Raw genomic sequence first — 15,185 nt, forward strand, 5'->3', positions numbered from 1 at the left:
AGAGGGAGGGGTTTAGCCCCAAGACAAGGAAGTTTAGCCCTCAGCAAGTAGAGTGAATCTATTTTCAGAAGAGCACACAGAAAACGCTATTCTAAAGGTGGGCAACTTAAAATGCCTATTATTGTCCGTCATATACAGTTTTTTAAGAATGCCTAAAAAGGAGTGTTTGAAAGGCCCAAGACCCATCATCATAATGCAACTTCTGCTTCTCATAGTTCAACACACTATATTGTGAAAAGTATTGGGACGCCTGCCTTTACATGAACTTTAATGGCATCCCAGTCTTAGTCCGTAGGGTTCAATACTGAGTTGGCTCCGCCCTTTGCAGCTATAACAGCTTCAACTCTTCTGGGAAGGCCGTCCACAAGGTTTAGGAGATGTGTCTATGGGAATGTTTGACCATTCTTCCAGACACATTCTCTGCTCGAATTCATCCCAAAGGCAGGAGTCCCAATACTTTTGATAATATAGTGTGTGTCAACAATATGTTGTACTGTCAGAGCAGTTGATAAGATACACAGACAGCTCGAGACCCTATAGTAACATCTACATACTTTGTCTTGGTACATTAATCATTGTGCGTCGCAAACAACTGTGTGTGCGCCACTGAAAGAAATTGCGGGCAGTACGGATGGGCAGGTCTGTGGGATTACCGTCGGTCTTTGATGAAGGAATAATAATGTCCAGCATGAGCCTGACCGCTGTGCACAATGACGCCAACCAGCTCGTAGTTTTCCGTTGGTGCCACTTTCTTGCGTGGGGAACTTCCTCCGGGATCAGTGGGTCTTCCGCTTTCACCGGCCTCGGAGGAGGAGTCTTGCCGTGCCATGCCCGAGACTGTATACGGCTCCATGTTTAACATCCAAGGGAACTAGAGAGACGAATGGAGAGTAAAGGTCAGACAAAAGAAATCTGAAGGATTCTGAAAACAATGACCTAATTAATATCCAGTTAACTTTATTGAGCAAGCAACAGACAGCTGACCTTTCAACTTAAGGCCACACTACTAACGCGTTTCACCCAGAGCCAGGCTTAATGGTTCTCTACAATTAAGCTGAAATTGTGTTAGGAGGGTGACCCCAGTTGGGAGGTCAGCTGTATTTTGCTTGCTCAATAACGTTAACGTGGAACTGCAAGTTCTGCTTTCCCTCCCCCCCCCCCCCTTTTACATTTGGAACATTCTTTTATATTTTTGGGTGGGGAGCGGGTACCTGATTTTGACAGATACCCGCTCCCCCACTTTTGGTCAGATTTCCACAGCAATCTGAGAAGGTGCACCCCCCCCCCCCCCCCGCAGCCTTCTGGGACACATCACAGGTCCCAGAAGACTGCAGGACCAATCACAAAGTGCAGCGTGGCTCACACATGCACAGTTGGAAGCTCGTTGTGAAGCCGGAAGGCTTCACTGCGGGTTTCCCTTACCCAAGATGAAGGTGCCTATAACTGAAGCCGACTGAAGAATCGGCTCGGGTGGGGACCATCGCCGGATTCAGGGACAGGCAAGTGTCCTAATATTAAAAGTCACCAACTACAGTATTTGTAGCGGCTGACTTTCAATTTTTATTTTTGGGTGGGGGGGGGGGGGGGGGGGAGACGGGCGCCTCTTCGACTGGATATTCAAGACGTCATCTGTGTGCGGTCTGTTTCCTTTGACCGCATGCTCCTTGGTTTGCGGCATCTGCCTACTTTGCAGGTGTAGGAGGATATAGCGCATCTTTGGAGCGGTGGAACGCGCAGAGATGATCCAACACAAACATGTCTCGTCTTACCTTGATCTGCTCGTCATATTTAATGGATCGTCCACTTTCCCAGTCAAATCCAAATCTCATCAAATGAATAACGAGGACGCTGGGGAGGGATTTGATACAGGTTCTTTTCACTGTCGTTCTCTGAAAGAGAGAGAGAGAAGCAACTAAATGATCCTGCAGCCTCTTCTCAGTGATGATTCCCTGCAGTCGGCCCTCCACACAAGGCCTTAATAATGGCTGCACACGGTTCAGCTCCCCAGTAACCACACAAAAAGAATCAGCTTTGGGAGGAGCTGGCGCAGCCTCGTCTACAACATAAATACAGACAAGGAATCTGCTCACCTTTTCTTTGCACTTCTCGCAGTAGTATGCGTTGCTGCCCTCCAGCACCTCGCCACGCACAAATTGATCCAGGGAGATTTCCAGGCTCTGGCAGGACGTCACCCCTAAATTCAAAGCCATAAAAGCCTCTTCTCGCTCATACCTGAAACATACCGAGAACGTCATACAACACATACACATATGAAACCGAATCTCAAATGGGGCACCAACTGCACGGCATATGTATATTCTCACTACATTTGCAAAAGGCTTCCACTGGGTGCTCTGCTTTTCTCCCACAATCCGAAAAATGACAGTCGGTAATTTAGCCACTTGCCGACCGCGCACTGAACTTATACTGCGACAGTGCGGGCCGGCTGTGCAGAATCATACACAGACATACACACAGTATCTCACAAAAGTGAGTACACCCCTCTCATTTTTATAAATATTTTCTTCTATCTTTTCATGTGACAACACTGAAGAAATGACACTTTGCTACAATGTAAAGTAGTGAGTGTACAGCTTGTATAAACAGTGTAAATTTCCTGTCCCCTCAAAATAAGTCAACACACAGCCATTAATGTCTAAACTGCTGGCAACAAAAGCGAGTACACCCCTAAGTGAAAATGTGCAAATTGGGCACAATTAGCCATTTTTCCTCCCCGGTGTCATGTGACTCGTTAGTGTTACAAGGTCTCAGGTGTGAATGGAGAGCAGGTGTGTTCAATTTGGTGTCATCGCTCTCACTCTTTCATACTGGTCACTGGAAGTTCAACATAGCACCTCATGGCAAAGAAGGTGGGGGGGTCAGCCTTTCAGTGCTCAGACCATACGCCGCACACTGCATCAAATTGGTCTGCATGGCTGTCGTACCAGAAGGAAGCCTCTTCTAAAGATGATGCACAAGAAACAAGTTTTACAAACAGTTTGCTGAAGACAAGCAAACTAAGGACATGGATTACTGGAACCATGTCCTGTGGTCTGATGAGACCAAGATAAACTTATTTGGTTCAGATGGTGACAATTGTGTGTGGGGGCAGCCAGGTGAGGAGGACAAGTGTGTCTTGTCTACAGTCAAGCATGGTGGTGGGAGTATCATGGTCTGGAGCTGCATGAGTGCTGCCGGCACTGGGGAGCTACAGATCATTGAGGGAACCATGAATGCCAACATGTACTGTGACATACTGAAGCAGAGCATGATCCCCTCCCTTCAGAGACTGGGCCGCAGGGCAGTATTCCAACATAAAGCCCCAAAAAACACACCTCCAAGATGACCACTGCCTTACTAAAGAAGCTGAGGGTAAAGGTGATGGATCGGCCAAGCATGTCTCCAGACCTAAACCCTATTGAGCATCTGTGGGGCATCCTCAAACGGAAGGCAGAGGAGTGGAAAATAAGTGCTGGAAAATAATGGTGGCCCCACAAAATATTGACACTTTGGTCCCAATTTGGACATTTTCACTTAGGGGTGTATAGGGGTATATTATTATACAGGATTTATATAGCGCCAACAGTTTGCGCATCGCTTTACAACATGAGGGCAGACAGTACACTTACAATACAAATCAATACAGGAGGGACTAGAGGGCCCTGCTCGTTAGAGCTTACAATCTAGAAATATATATAATAAAATATTAACAAAAATCTGAGGGGTGTACTCACTTTTGTGAGATACTGTGTGTGTATATATATATATATATATATATATATATATATCTATATATATATATACATATATATATATATATATACACACACACACACACACACACACACGCGCGCAATTTGGGATTTCCGGGAAGGGGCGAGGAACTTTACCCATAACAACGTAATAAAAATAAAAAAAATCATGTTCTTTAGCATGGAACATACATTCCATACTAATAATGATGCTACCAATGGCTCCAGTTTTTTTATTGCGGGAGGCCGTCATTTTTGCTGATGCCCAGAGCCCATGAGCAGCAGTAAATCTTTAGGCTGTTAACACATCAGCCTCTAGTGGCTCTGATTTTCAGCACAATGAAAAAAAAATGGACAGCAACTGAGCAGGGTAAGACAATGTATTACTGGATTTTATACAGTATAAAGGCACTTATAGGTTTAATGTTTTACATAGCTACACCTGCAAAAGGGGCCAGCCTGACGTATCTTGCAGGACTTTAAAGTGTTACTGAACCCAGGACCCGGCATTCACTGTATCGGGTCTCCCACAGAACATGGAAATGCATTTATTTATATAAACTGCTAAATACCTTTTCTCATCAGCTGTACATAGAAGCCTTGTGACATTAAGGGCCCCTTTCACACAGACGATCAGTTCAGTTCCGCCTGTCAGTGTTTTAGGTGGCCCTGAACGGATGCTCCATAGACCTCTATGGAGCGTCGGATGTGAGCGGTGACATGTCCGCTGGCATCAGACACGCTCCGATCCGAAAAAGTGTGACGGAGGAAAAACCTACTTTTCCATCCATCTGCAGATCGGATTGGGAGACGGCGGACTCTGTGGGCCGTCGTCACCTGATCTCCCATAGGGGAGAGCGGCGCTCTGACAGGTCGGTCCGTGCGCAGTGTGCAGAGACGGACTTGTCATCTTCCTGCTCAGCGGGGATCGATGGAGCAATCCCCGCTGAGCAAGCGGATGTTCACGGGGCGGATCATCACGGATCCACCCCGTGTGAAAGAGGTCTTATCAGTGTCTGGTTAAAGCTTGTAGGAGGAGTTATCATTCTACTCTGGCTGTCCTACGAGGCTGCAGGACCCCTGACCCTCCGTCTGGACAGTGCTTATTGGCCCTGTGCTGATCACATGCACTCTCCCAAGATAAAGTAAAAACAACTCTCTAGCAATACACACCAAACTGGGCATGTGCAGAGTGCCTCCAAGGCTCTGTTCTATCAGGAAATGATTAGAGGACATGGAAGAAGGGGAGGATCAGAGAAGACAGGATCGAATATCTTTTTTTTTTTACACAATACAGAGGATTAACCCCTTAGGTTCCACAGTGAGTATAACAAGCATGCTTTACTGCAAATACAGACTGATTTTACTGTTGTGGGCTTAGTAAAACAGATTACAAACTACTTTATAACTAGCACAGTCAGCACTTACCTGTGTGGGCAGTCTTTGCAGATCTTCTGATCCGAGTAGATGCCTTGAAAAGTATTCTTAAACAGCTGATCCCGTCCCATTTTCTGCAGATGAAGTGAGGAAAAGTTGGTAAAGGAACAATATTCCATCACTGATGTAAACCAGACAATGATCGGGTCCAAAATGCATCATTTTTTGTTTGCCTGTCAGTTTTAGGTTATGGGCAATGGAGGAATGGGGGGGGGGGGGGGGGGACACCTGCCAACATCCTGCAGGCCAATAGCAGTGAAGGGAAAAGAAGGAAGCTTCAATGCAGAACTGTGTGACCATCCTGCCAGGGGACAAGGAAATAAACATTCATATGTCTATGATAGGGGAATTCAGAGAATGAGAAGACCAAGAATAAGAGAGGAGTAAAGCCAAAAGATGACAGCATTTTAATGTCCTTCTAGGAATCGGACCTGCAATCCAATGTTGGCTGTTCCCCCCTGCCATATGACAATTTCATTATCGGGAGTCTTTGAAATGTATGTCAGATAATATAGAATAATTGATTGCTGTTGATCATATCACCTTGAGATATTCGTCCATCTGGTCAATGAGGCTGGTGAAGAACTCATAGGCATCTTGTTGCTCCCGGACATACAACTCTTTGTTCCACATCTTGAAGATCTAAGTATGAGGGATAAAATATGGGTTACACATGGGCGCCTATACCCTGTACTATGACATCGTTACAGCAAAGCGCTCCACACGCCTTTCGTTTTGATGCTTTGGGTTCTCTCTGACTGATAGGAAGTCTAAGTATTTATATTGTGCCTGAAAAATAAGACTTGCCATGTGGAATGTAATCAGTACGATGCCAAGGATAAACCTATGAAACGTTTTAACAAACCATAGCACAAACACAGCTATTTTCAGAACTAGCCCTTCCCAGATGTTCCTATTCTATACTGAGGATCTGTCCTATGATGCCCACTTTACAAAACCCCATGGGCACCTCTTGCTCTGTGCAAAAACCCCATGGGCACCTCTTGCTCTGTGCAAAAACCCCGTGGGCACCTCTTGCTCTGTGCAAAAACCCCGTGGGCACCTCTTGCTCCGTGCAAAAACCCCGTGGGCACCTCTTGCTCCGTGCAAAAACCCCGTGGGCACCTCTTGCTCCATGCAAAAACGCCGCGGGCACCTCTTGCTCCGTGCAAAAACGCCGCGGGCACCTCTTGCTCCGTGCAAAAACGCCGCGGGCACCTCTTGCTCCGTGCAAAAACGCCGCGGGCACCTCTTGCTCCGTGCAAAAACGCCGTGGGCACCTCTTGCTCCGTGCAAAAACGCCGTGGGCACCTCTTGCTCCGTGCAAAAACGCCGTGGGCACCTCTTGCTCCGTGCAAAAACGCCGTGGGCACCTCTTGCTCCGTGCAAAAACGCCGTGGGCACCTCTTGCTCCGTGCAAAAACCCCATGGGCACCTCTTGCTCCGTGCAAAAACCCCATGGGCACCTCTTGCTCCGTGCAAAAACCCCATGGGCACCTCTTGCTCCGTGCAAAAACCCCATGGGCACCTCTTGCTCCGTGCAAAAACCCCATGGGCACCACTTGCTCTCTGCAAAACCCTATGGGCACCACTTGCTCTATGCAAAACCCTATGGGCACCACTTGCTCTATGCAAAACCCTATGGGCACCACTTGCTCTATGCAAAACCCTATGGGCACCACTTGCTCTATGCAAAACCCTATGGGCACCACTTGCTCTATGCAAAACCCTATGGGCACCACTTGCTCTATGCAAAACCCTATGGGCACCTTTTGCTCTATGCAAAACCCTATGGGCACCTCGTGCTCTAAGCAAAACCCTATGGGCACCTCTTGCTCTAAGCAAAACCCTATGGGCACCTCTTGCTCTAAGCAAAACCCATACTGACACTTCTTCCCTATGGACACACCTCACCCTCTGTGTAAACCCCTATGGACACATCTTCCTTTATGTAAACCCCTATGGACGCCTCATGCTCTGTGTAAACCCCTATGGACGCCTCATGATCTGTGTAAACCCCTATGGACGTCTCATGATCTGTGTAAACCCCTATGGATGCCTCATGAACTGTGTAAACCCCTATGGACACCTCATGGTCTGTGTAAACCCCTATGGACGCCTCATGCTCTGTGTAAACCCCTATGGACGCCTCATGCTCTGTGTAAACCCCTATGGACAGCTCATGCTCTGTGTAAACCCCTATGGACAGCTCATGCTCTGTGCAAACCCCTATGGACAGCTCATGGTCTGTGCAAACCCCTATGGACAGCTCATGGTCTGTGCAAACCCCTATGGACAGCTCATGGTCTGTGCAAACCCCTATGGACAGCTCATGCTCTGTCCAAACCCCTATGGACAGCTCATGCTCTGTGTAGACCCCTATGGACAGCTCATGCTCTGTGTAGACCCCTATGGACAGCTCATGCTCTGTGTAAACCCCTATGGACGCCTCATGCTCTGTGTAAACCCCTATGGACAGCTCATGCTCTGTGTAAACCCCTATGGACAGCTCATGCTCTGTTTAAACCCCTATGGACAGCTCATGCTCTGTGTAAACTCATACCTTCCAGAAGTTCTCAGGCACATAGTACTGCAACTTGCTCTCCATCAGGTGGCCAAACAGAGACTGGATTTGATAGAAGACGCTCTCATCTGGATTATCCGTTTCATCTTCCATAGACAGCAAGGTCTGAATGACACAATAAATCCTATGAGCTCAAAGCAGAGACTAAACAATTGTCTGTAAATATTATCAAAGAAAAATGGGCACGGTCACTATAATAGATTTAAAACCATTGTTGTGAAGGACCAGTGAGCCAGTGTGCAGTGTAGGGGGCATAAAACGATAGTCGAGTAGCAAAGTGTCCTCTATCATATATGGAGGGTATATACAGCTTAACCACTTGTCACCCGACCACCGTCAAATGACAGCGGGGTGGTGCGCTCTTCTCGTTCTGGGTGGTCATCATATGATGGCCTCCCAGAACGACCACTCTCACACGCACACCGGGGGGCACGCAGTGCAGCGGCCCGGGGTTGCTAAGACAAGAGAGTGTGTAAAGAGCCATAGTTCTTCAACCATGTGATTGGCTATGTCCAACCACAGCCGGTCACATGCAAACACGGAGATGCCGGGAATCGGCGCTCCTAGCCTCACACTGACAGAGTGTGAGAAGAGGAGAGCTGGTCAGCGGCATCTCCTTACAGGGGAGAGCTACGTATGTAATCATTGCTGGCACTGGTGGGCACTTGTAATCAGGGCACTGATGATCAGTGCCCTGATTACAAGTGCCCACCAGTGCCAGCAATGATTGCCCACCAGTGCCAGCAATTGTTCACTTGTGTTGCGACCTCCTTAAAATCCAAGGGGCAATTTTCTTTTACACTTTTTAGTATTTTTGCAATGGAGGTACTTTAGCCTCTGGGTAGGTGCTTCTCCTTTATTATCATCCTTTAATTCAGTCTGCTGAACACGAGCAAAACCCAGACCCCCCCTAAACTTGTATTTTAAATGATTATCAGACCTCAGGAAGGCCAGGCTGCATGTACAGCTGCTGAAAGACGGCATTCATGTAACAGGTCGCTCCTCCATTCTTCAGTCCGACAAAACCCGAATTGGACCTGCTGTCTACAGGCGGTAGATACTGCAAAAATATAATGATACAATGTTACAAACACATAATCAAATGCCCATAAAAATTAAAATAGACACCCAGTTTGACCAATCAGGCAAAAAAGTGTCAGTCTGCAGATAGCCCGCAACTCCTCCAAGCTGTATATATATATATATATATATATATATATATATATATATATATATATATATATACACACACACACACACACACACATATATATATATATATACATATACATACCGTATATACTCGAGTATAGGCCGACCCGAATATAAGCCGAGGCCCCCAATTTACCCCAAAAAAACTGGCAAAATGATTGACTCGTGTATAAGCCGAGGGTGAGACATGCCTGTCCATCCCTGTGTGTCCGTCCATCCCTGTGTCTGTGTCCATCCATCCCTGTGTCCATCCATCCCTGTGTCCATCCATCCCTGTGTCCATCCATCCCTGTGTCCATCCATATCCCTGTGTCCATCCATATCCCTGTGTCCATCCATATCCCTGTGTCCATCCATCCCTGTGTCCATCCATCCCTGTGTCCATCCATCCCTTTGTCCATCCATCCCTGTGTCCGTGTCCATCCCTGTGTCCATCCATCCCTGTGTCCATCCATCCCTGTGTGTGTGTACGTGTAGCCTTGTGTGTGTGTGTGTGTGTGTGTGTGTGCAGCCTTGTGTGTCCAGCCTACCTGTGTCCCGAGCCTCCGTCCCGTCCTGTCCCGTCCTGTCCCGAGCCGAGCCGCCGAGCCTCCGTCCCGTCCTGTCCCGAGCCGAGCCGCCGAGCCTCCGTCCTTCTGCTCTTCGGCGGCCATTCGAGCGTTCAAAATCCGCGCCGCCGTCTGTGATAGGCGGAACACTCACTTTCCCAGCAGTCTGTGTTCCGCCTATCACGGACATCCTTTCATCCTCGTCCGTAGTATGAGGATGAGCGGACGTCCGTGATAGGCGGACCACTGGCTGCTGGGAAATTGAGTGTTCCGCCGTGATAGGCGGAACACTCAATTTCCCAGCAGCCAGTGGTCCGCCTATCACGGACGTCCGCTCATCCTCATACTACGGACGAGGATGAAAGGATGTCCGTGATAGGCGGAACACAGACTGCAGGGAAAGTGAGTGTTCCGCCTATCACAGACGGCGGCGCGGATTTTGAACGCTCGAATGGCCGCCGTCTGTCTGCTCGACACGCTGATCGGGCAGACAGACGGCGATGACTCGAGTATAAGCCGAGGGGGGCACTTTCAGCCTCAAAAAAGAGGCTGAAAATCTCGGCTTATACTCGAGTATATACGGTATATATACACATTACATACACACACATATATATATATATACACACATACACACACACACACACACACACACACATACACCAAGCCATATCCCCAGGTCATCTTCCCACACTGCCGGTAAATGTGAGCAGATGACCTCCCCGATGTGACAATGCTGGGGCTTGAGCAATCATGAAGCCCTAAACAGTGTCATGAGAAGAACCCATATCATCATCCCCTTGTCTAAGCTCCACGTGGGGAGGTGCTGAAGGAACATTGCGAGGTAAATACAAAAAGCCAAGAGAGTGCTGGCCTACCTCTAGACACCGTCACTTAGCCCTGATTGGAAAAAAAAAAAAAATCCAACATTTATCACTCACATCAAACTCCTTGGTGAGGGCGGAATCCAGCTGATGGTGCATCGATAGGAGCTCCTTGGTGATGAGCTGCAGATTGGCCACGGAGCTTTCCGCCAGCATCACCAGAACCTCGTATGCCGCCAGACGACTGCTTACAGAACTGCACCTTGAACACAGGAGGAGACTGACAGGGATAACTAGACAGCAGGAGCTGCAAGGCGGATGTTTACATAAGAGCATCTTCGTAGGATAAAAAAAATTTAATGAATTACATTTTTCTCCTCATATCTGGTTGGTCCATTTAATGGATTTTGCAGGCCTCAAATTGACATTTTGCTCATTTACATTAGTTCCCTATAAATTCCGTATGAACTGTAGTGATAGGTATCGTGCCACCTGATGATGCCACATGACGAAACGCGTTGGGGGGAACTAGGACGTACGACATTATGCATGCGCACCCCTACCATGGAAACTGGCAGATTCTACATATATGGAGCTCTGTATCGGCGCAATGTCAATGTTTATACTTTTAAATAAACAAGTACTTTTATGCGGGCTTCACTATGGTCGGCTTATCTTTTTTGTTCCATACTGTGGAGTGATAATGATTAGTGGATTGGAGGTGGGGTCCTTTTGGCTTGATGAACCATCTGGATTGGAGAAGATAACCAGCTTTGCTTTACTGAGGCTCATTTTGACCACTTGATTGCGGCCATATGCTTTTGGTAAGCCTCAATTTTTAATCATACTAGGGTGCTATGACACCCTCTTTCTCCCACTGGGGTCATTTGGATACTTTCTCACCTACTACTCTGGAGAAACTCCTCTATCCATTGGATGAACCGTTATCTTGGGAGCTTCTCATTTCATGTTTTTCACTCATGTTTTATGGACTTTTATCATTTATGCACTAGCACTTTATTGATTTGAGTTAAGCTATTTATAATTACCTATATATTAGATATTTCCTATATATAGATTATTCTGCCCTCGCAACAGCTTCCTATCTTTCGCTGTATAAAGGACTCTGACAGAAGGTGCAAAGTGTTGTGATGGAGAGCTGAACCAATTACATACACCAGCGGGAGGAATAGTGCCCCCATCGTTGGCGTCAGTGGGAGGAATAGTGCCCCCATCGCTGGCGTCAGTGGGAGGAATAGTGCCCCCATCGCTGGCGTCAGTGGGAGGAATAGTGCCCCCATCGCTGGCGTCAGTGGGAGGAATAGTGCCCCCATCGCTGGTGTCAGTGGGAGGAATAGTGCCCCCATCGCCGGTGTCAGTGGGAGGAATAGTGCCCCCATCGCCGGTGTCAGTGGGAGGAATAGTGCCCCCATCGCCGGTGTCAGTGGGAGGAATAGTGCCCCCATCGCCGGTGTCAGTGGGAGGAATAGTGCCCCCATCGCCGGTGTCAGTGGGAGGAATAGTGCCCCCATTGCCGGTGTCAGTGGGAGGAATAGTGCCCCCACCGTTGGTGTCAGTGGGAGGAATAGTGCCCCCATCGTTGGTGTCAGTGGGAGGAATAGTGCCCCCATCGTTGGTGTCAGTGGGAGGATAGTGCCCTCATCGTTGGTGTCAGTGGGAGAGGGTTTTTCAAGGAAGATTTCATAGATAAAATCTTGGCAGATGAAGACTGGAACAGGAGCGAGCTTTGTGCAGGACACACACAGTAAATACTGGAAGAAATCATTGACCTGGCTGGGTTCTGCCATCTTACTTTGGGTGGAAGTCCTGCTGGCTGAGAGCCACGCTGCCAGCTGGTGAATGACTGTTCAAGATTATCCTGGAGGCTCGGAACAGGAAGTCATCCAGGAGCTGTTTAATCAGAGAGGGTCCTGTACAATGAGAACACAGTAACATGGACAGGACATGATTCAGAAAGGGATTATGTTATATCTGAGGACTACCAGGGTTAACAGACAAGCCAAGAGGGGGTGCACACTCACCGAGCATTTCCTTCTCCGCGCCGCACAGAAACAGCAGTGTCTTTATAAGCCGGAGGTGACCGGCCAGCCACACATTGTCCGCCTCGCTGGTCTCGCACTCCGCTGTGCGGTTTGGCTCAAAATTATCCAACCACATGATCTCATCTTCCAGCATGGTTGCCGGGCTAATGCTTTGCTGCTCCATCTCTGTTGCTGTGTGGGGACAATACAGAAAAACATATCAGGGTGGAAACTGGTTAGCACTTGGGTCAACATCAGCCGACAGCCGCTTCTCCTCCTCTCCCCTCTGCGGCTGTCAGCTGCTTTATTAAAAGGTATACAGGGAGATCGATGCTTGTAACTGCCCGCACTGATCGTCCCGTGCCCTCCTCCAGGTCCTCTGCTGGCTCCCAGAGTCTGATCTGGTGGTCCTCTGTATTCTTCTGGCCCCCCACCTGTGCTCCTCTGGTCCCCTTCTGTGCTCACCCAGTCCCCCCCATGTCCTGGATCTGTCAGGATGGAGAGTGGAGGAAGGAGCTGGTAAATATGTAATTTACTGGCTCCTTCCTTTTCTGAGTGCACAGAGTCAGTGATCACTGACTGTCCATTCATAACTGAGCATTGTAAACAGTGTTTATGATGCTTCGGCTTATGAATGGAGAAGAGCCTCTGTCTCCTGTTCATCTTCAGTGCAGCTAAGGCTGCAGAGAAAGGGACCGGGGAATCCGTACAAACAGAAAAAAGTCAGCGCTACTATCCATACACCACATAGATAGCAGAGCTCCAAGGTGCACGATCCACAGTCGCTGGCTGAGTAGAGTAATGTAGAAAAAATGATCCGCACTCCGGTTGTTGCTCTTAAAATTTTCTTCATTTTTATTGAATAGCCACAGTGAACAAACGCTGATTAAGTCAGTTCACGCGTTTCAGCCTATAAGGCCTTAGTCATAACTCACATGCCCACATACAAGCCCTGTCCAAATCATGCCGCCTTAGCCTCGGCAACATTTCTAGAATACGCCCCTTTTTAACTAATGACACCACCAAGCTTCTAATTCACTCCCTGGTCATCTCTCGCCTCGACTACTGCAACTCCCTCCTCATTGGATTAACTTTACATAGACTATCCCCCTTTCAGTCCATAATGAATGCCGCTGCCAGACTCATCCACCTTACCAACCAGTGTCTTCTACCCCTCTCTGCCAATCCCTGCACTGGCTTCCACTCACCCAACGAATAAAATTCAAAGTACTAATAATAATTTACAAAGCCGTCCATAACTCTGCCCCTAGTTACATCACTAACCTAGTCCCAAAATACCAACCAAGCCGCTCTCTTCGGTCATCCCAAGACCTCCTGCTCTCTAGCTTCCTTGTCACCTCCTCCCATCCTCGCCTCCAGGATTTCTCCAGAGCTTCTTCCATCCTTGGGAACTCCCTACCCCAATCTGTCCGACTGTCCCCTAATCTATCCATCTTTAGACGATCCCTGAAAACACTTCTCTTCAAAGAAGCCTATTGTGCTTCTAACACTGTTTTACTTCCTCCATCAGTTCATCCCCCCACAGCTATTACCTTTTGTATCAATTGCCCCTTCCTTTTCAGATTGTAAGCTCTAACGAGCAGGGCCCTCTGATTCCTCTTGTACCAAATTGTAATGTAACTGTAATGTCTGCCCTCATGTTGTAAAGCGCTGAGCAAACTGTTGGCGCTATATAAAACCTGTATAATAATAATAATAATAATAATAACTCATTATGACTAAGGCCTTATAGGCTGAAACGTGTCAACTGACTTAATCTGTGTTTGTTCACTGTGGCTATAAATGAAGAAAATTTTTAAGAGCAACAACCTGAGCACGGATCATTTTTTCTACATTACTGGGGAATCTGTGTCCTCAGTCCCTTTCTCTGTCTCAAAGGGGAGGCGTCAGGGGTCTGTTTAGACCCCTGATATCTCACCAAAGCCCGCCAACAGGGCAGATAAAAATAAACAAGTACATAAACATATGTAATATTTAAAAGGTTAAATCGTAAAAATGAAATAAAAAAAACAAACACTGATACCGATATCCACTGATATATGTTACTTTTTTTAATTACCCGTTTGCTAATCAAAATGACAGCTATGCCTTCAAGCATTATAAAAGATTTCACTTACTCGTCAAGTCATCCAGTAGCTGACATCTCAGATCAAAATATTCTGTACACTGGGCCAACAATCTAAAATACACAATATACAGGATACAATTAATAAAGCTGTGAGATATAAAAGCAATGTTCATTTACAGGAAAGATGGTAATTCTTGGGGTACTAAGCTTACTCAGAAGCGGAGCAGGTCTTAAACTGTTACCACACAAACTAGGAATGGATACATTTGTAAAGTTAATTATTCTAAAGCAACCCACCTATTGCGTTTATTTATTTCATACTCATTGGTGGTTCTGAAATGCAGCTAGATCCTATTGTCAGTGCCGCAATGCAAAACTAAGCTGCAAACTCCGAGACTCTGAATGCAAGGAATGCCCTAATGTACCGAAAAGCAGACTCTGCCATTGTTCCCAACACCCATTTTGCCAAGCAAGCACCTTTGTTCCCGGGATCAGCAGTGTGCACAAAAAAAACCGCACTCGAATAAACAAAAAGAGAACATTTTTATAAAAGAGGCCAACATTATTACAGCTCAAATGCAACTGGAGTCCAAATATAGCAACTGAGCAAAATATCGAAATTTCAGATTATTCATTTTTTTGGTGGCAGCTACTATATGCAATACCTACACTGAGCTGAGATAAAATCTGAAGATTA

The 15,185-nt window shown here is 47.1% G+C and overlaps 1 protein-coding gene across 1 annotated transcript in view; it reads right to left on the reverse strand.

Moving 5' to 3' along the window:
• USP24 (ubiquitin specific peptidase 24) overlaps window positions 1–15,185 on the reverse strand; it is a gene marked incomplete in the record, with an annotated part of 216,339 nt that overhangs the window by 41,957 nt on the left and 159,197 nt on the right. Inside the window, 11 exon segments of the mRNA XM_077450643.1 lie at window positions 654–871; window positions 1,770–1,889; window positions 2,091–2,232; window positions 5,181–5,263; window positions 5,733–5,831; window positions 7,753–7,878; window positions 8,714–8,833; window positions 10,475–10,619; window positions 12,171–12,288; window positions 12,400–12,591; window positions 14,538–14,599. Coding sequence (XP_077306769.1) covers window positions 654–871; window positions 1,770–1,889; window positions 2,091–2,232; window positions 5,181–5,263; window positions 5,733–5,831; window positions 7,753–7,878; window positions 8,714–8,833; window positions 10,475–10,619; window positions 12,171–12,288; window positions 12,400–12,591; window positions 14,538–14,599 — 1,425 coding nt within the window.

This window comes from Lithobates pipiens, unplaced genomic scaffold, assembly GCF_037356315.1.
Source record: "Lithobates pipiens isolate NorthernLeopardFrog02 unplaced genomic scaffold, aLitPip1_a1.2 Scaffold_23, whole genome shotgun sequence".
Classification (NCBI taxonomy): Eukaryota; Metazoa; Chordata; class Amphibia; order Anura; family Ranidae; genus Lithobates; species Lithobates pipiens.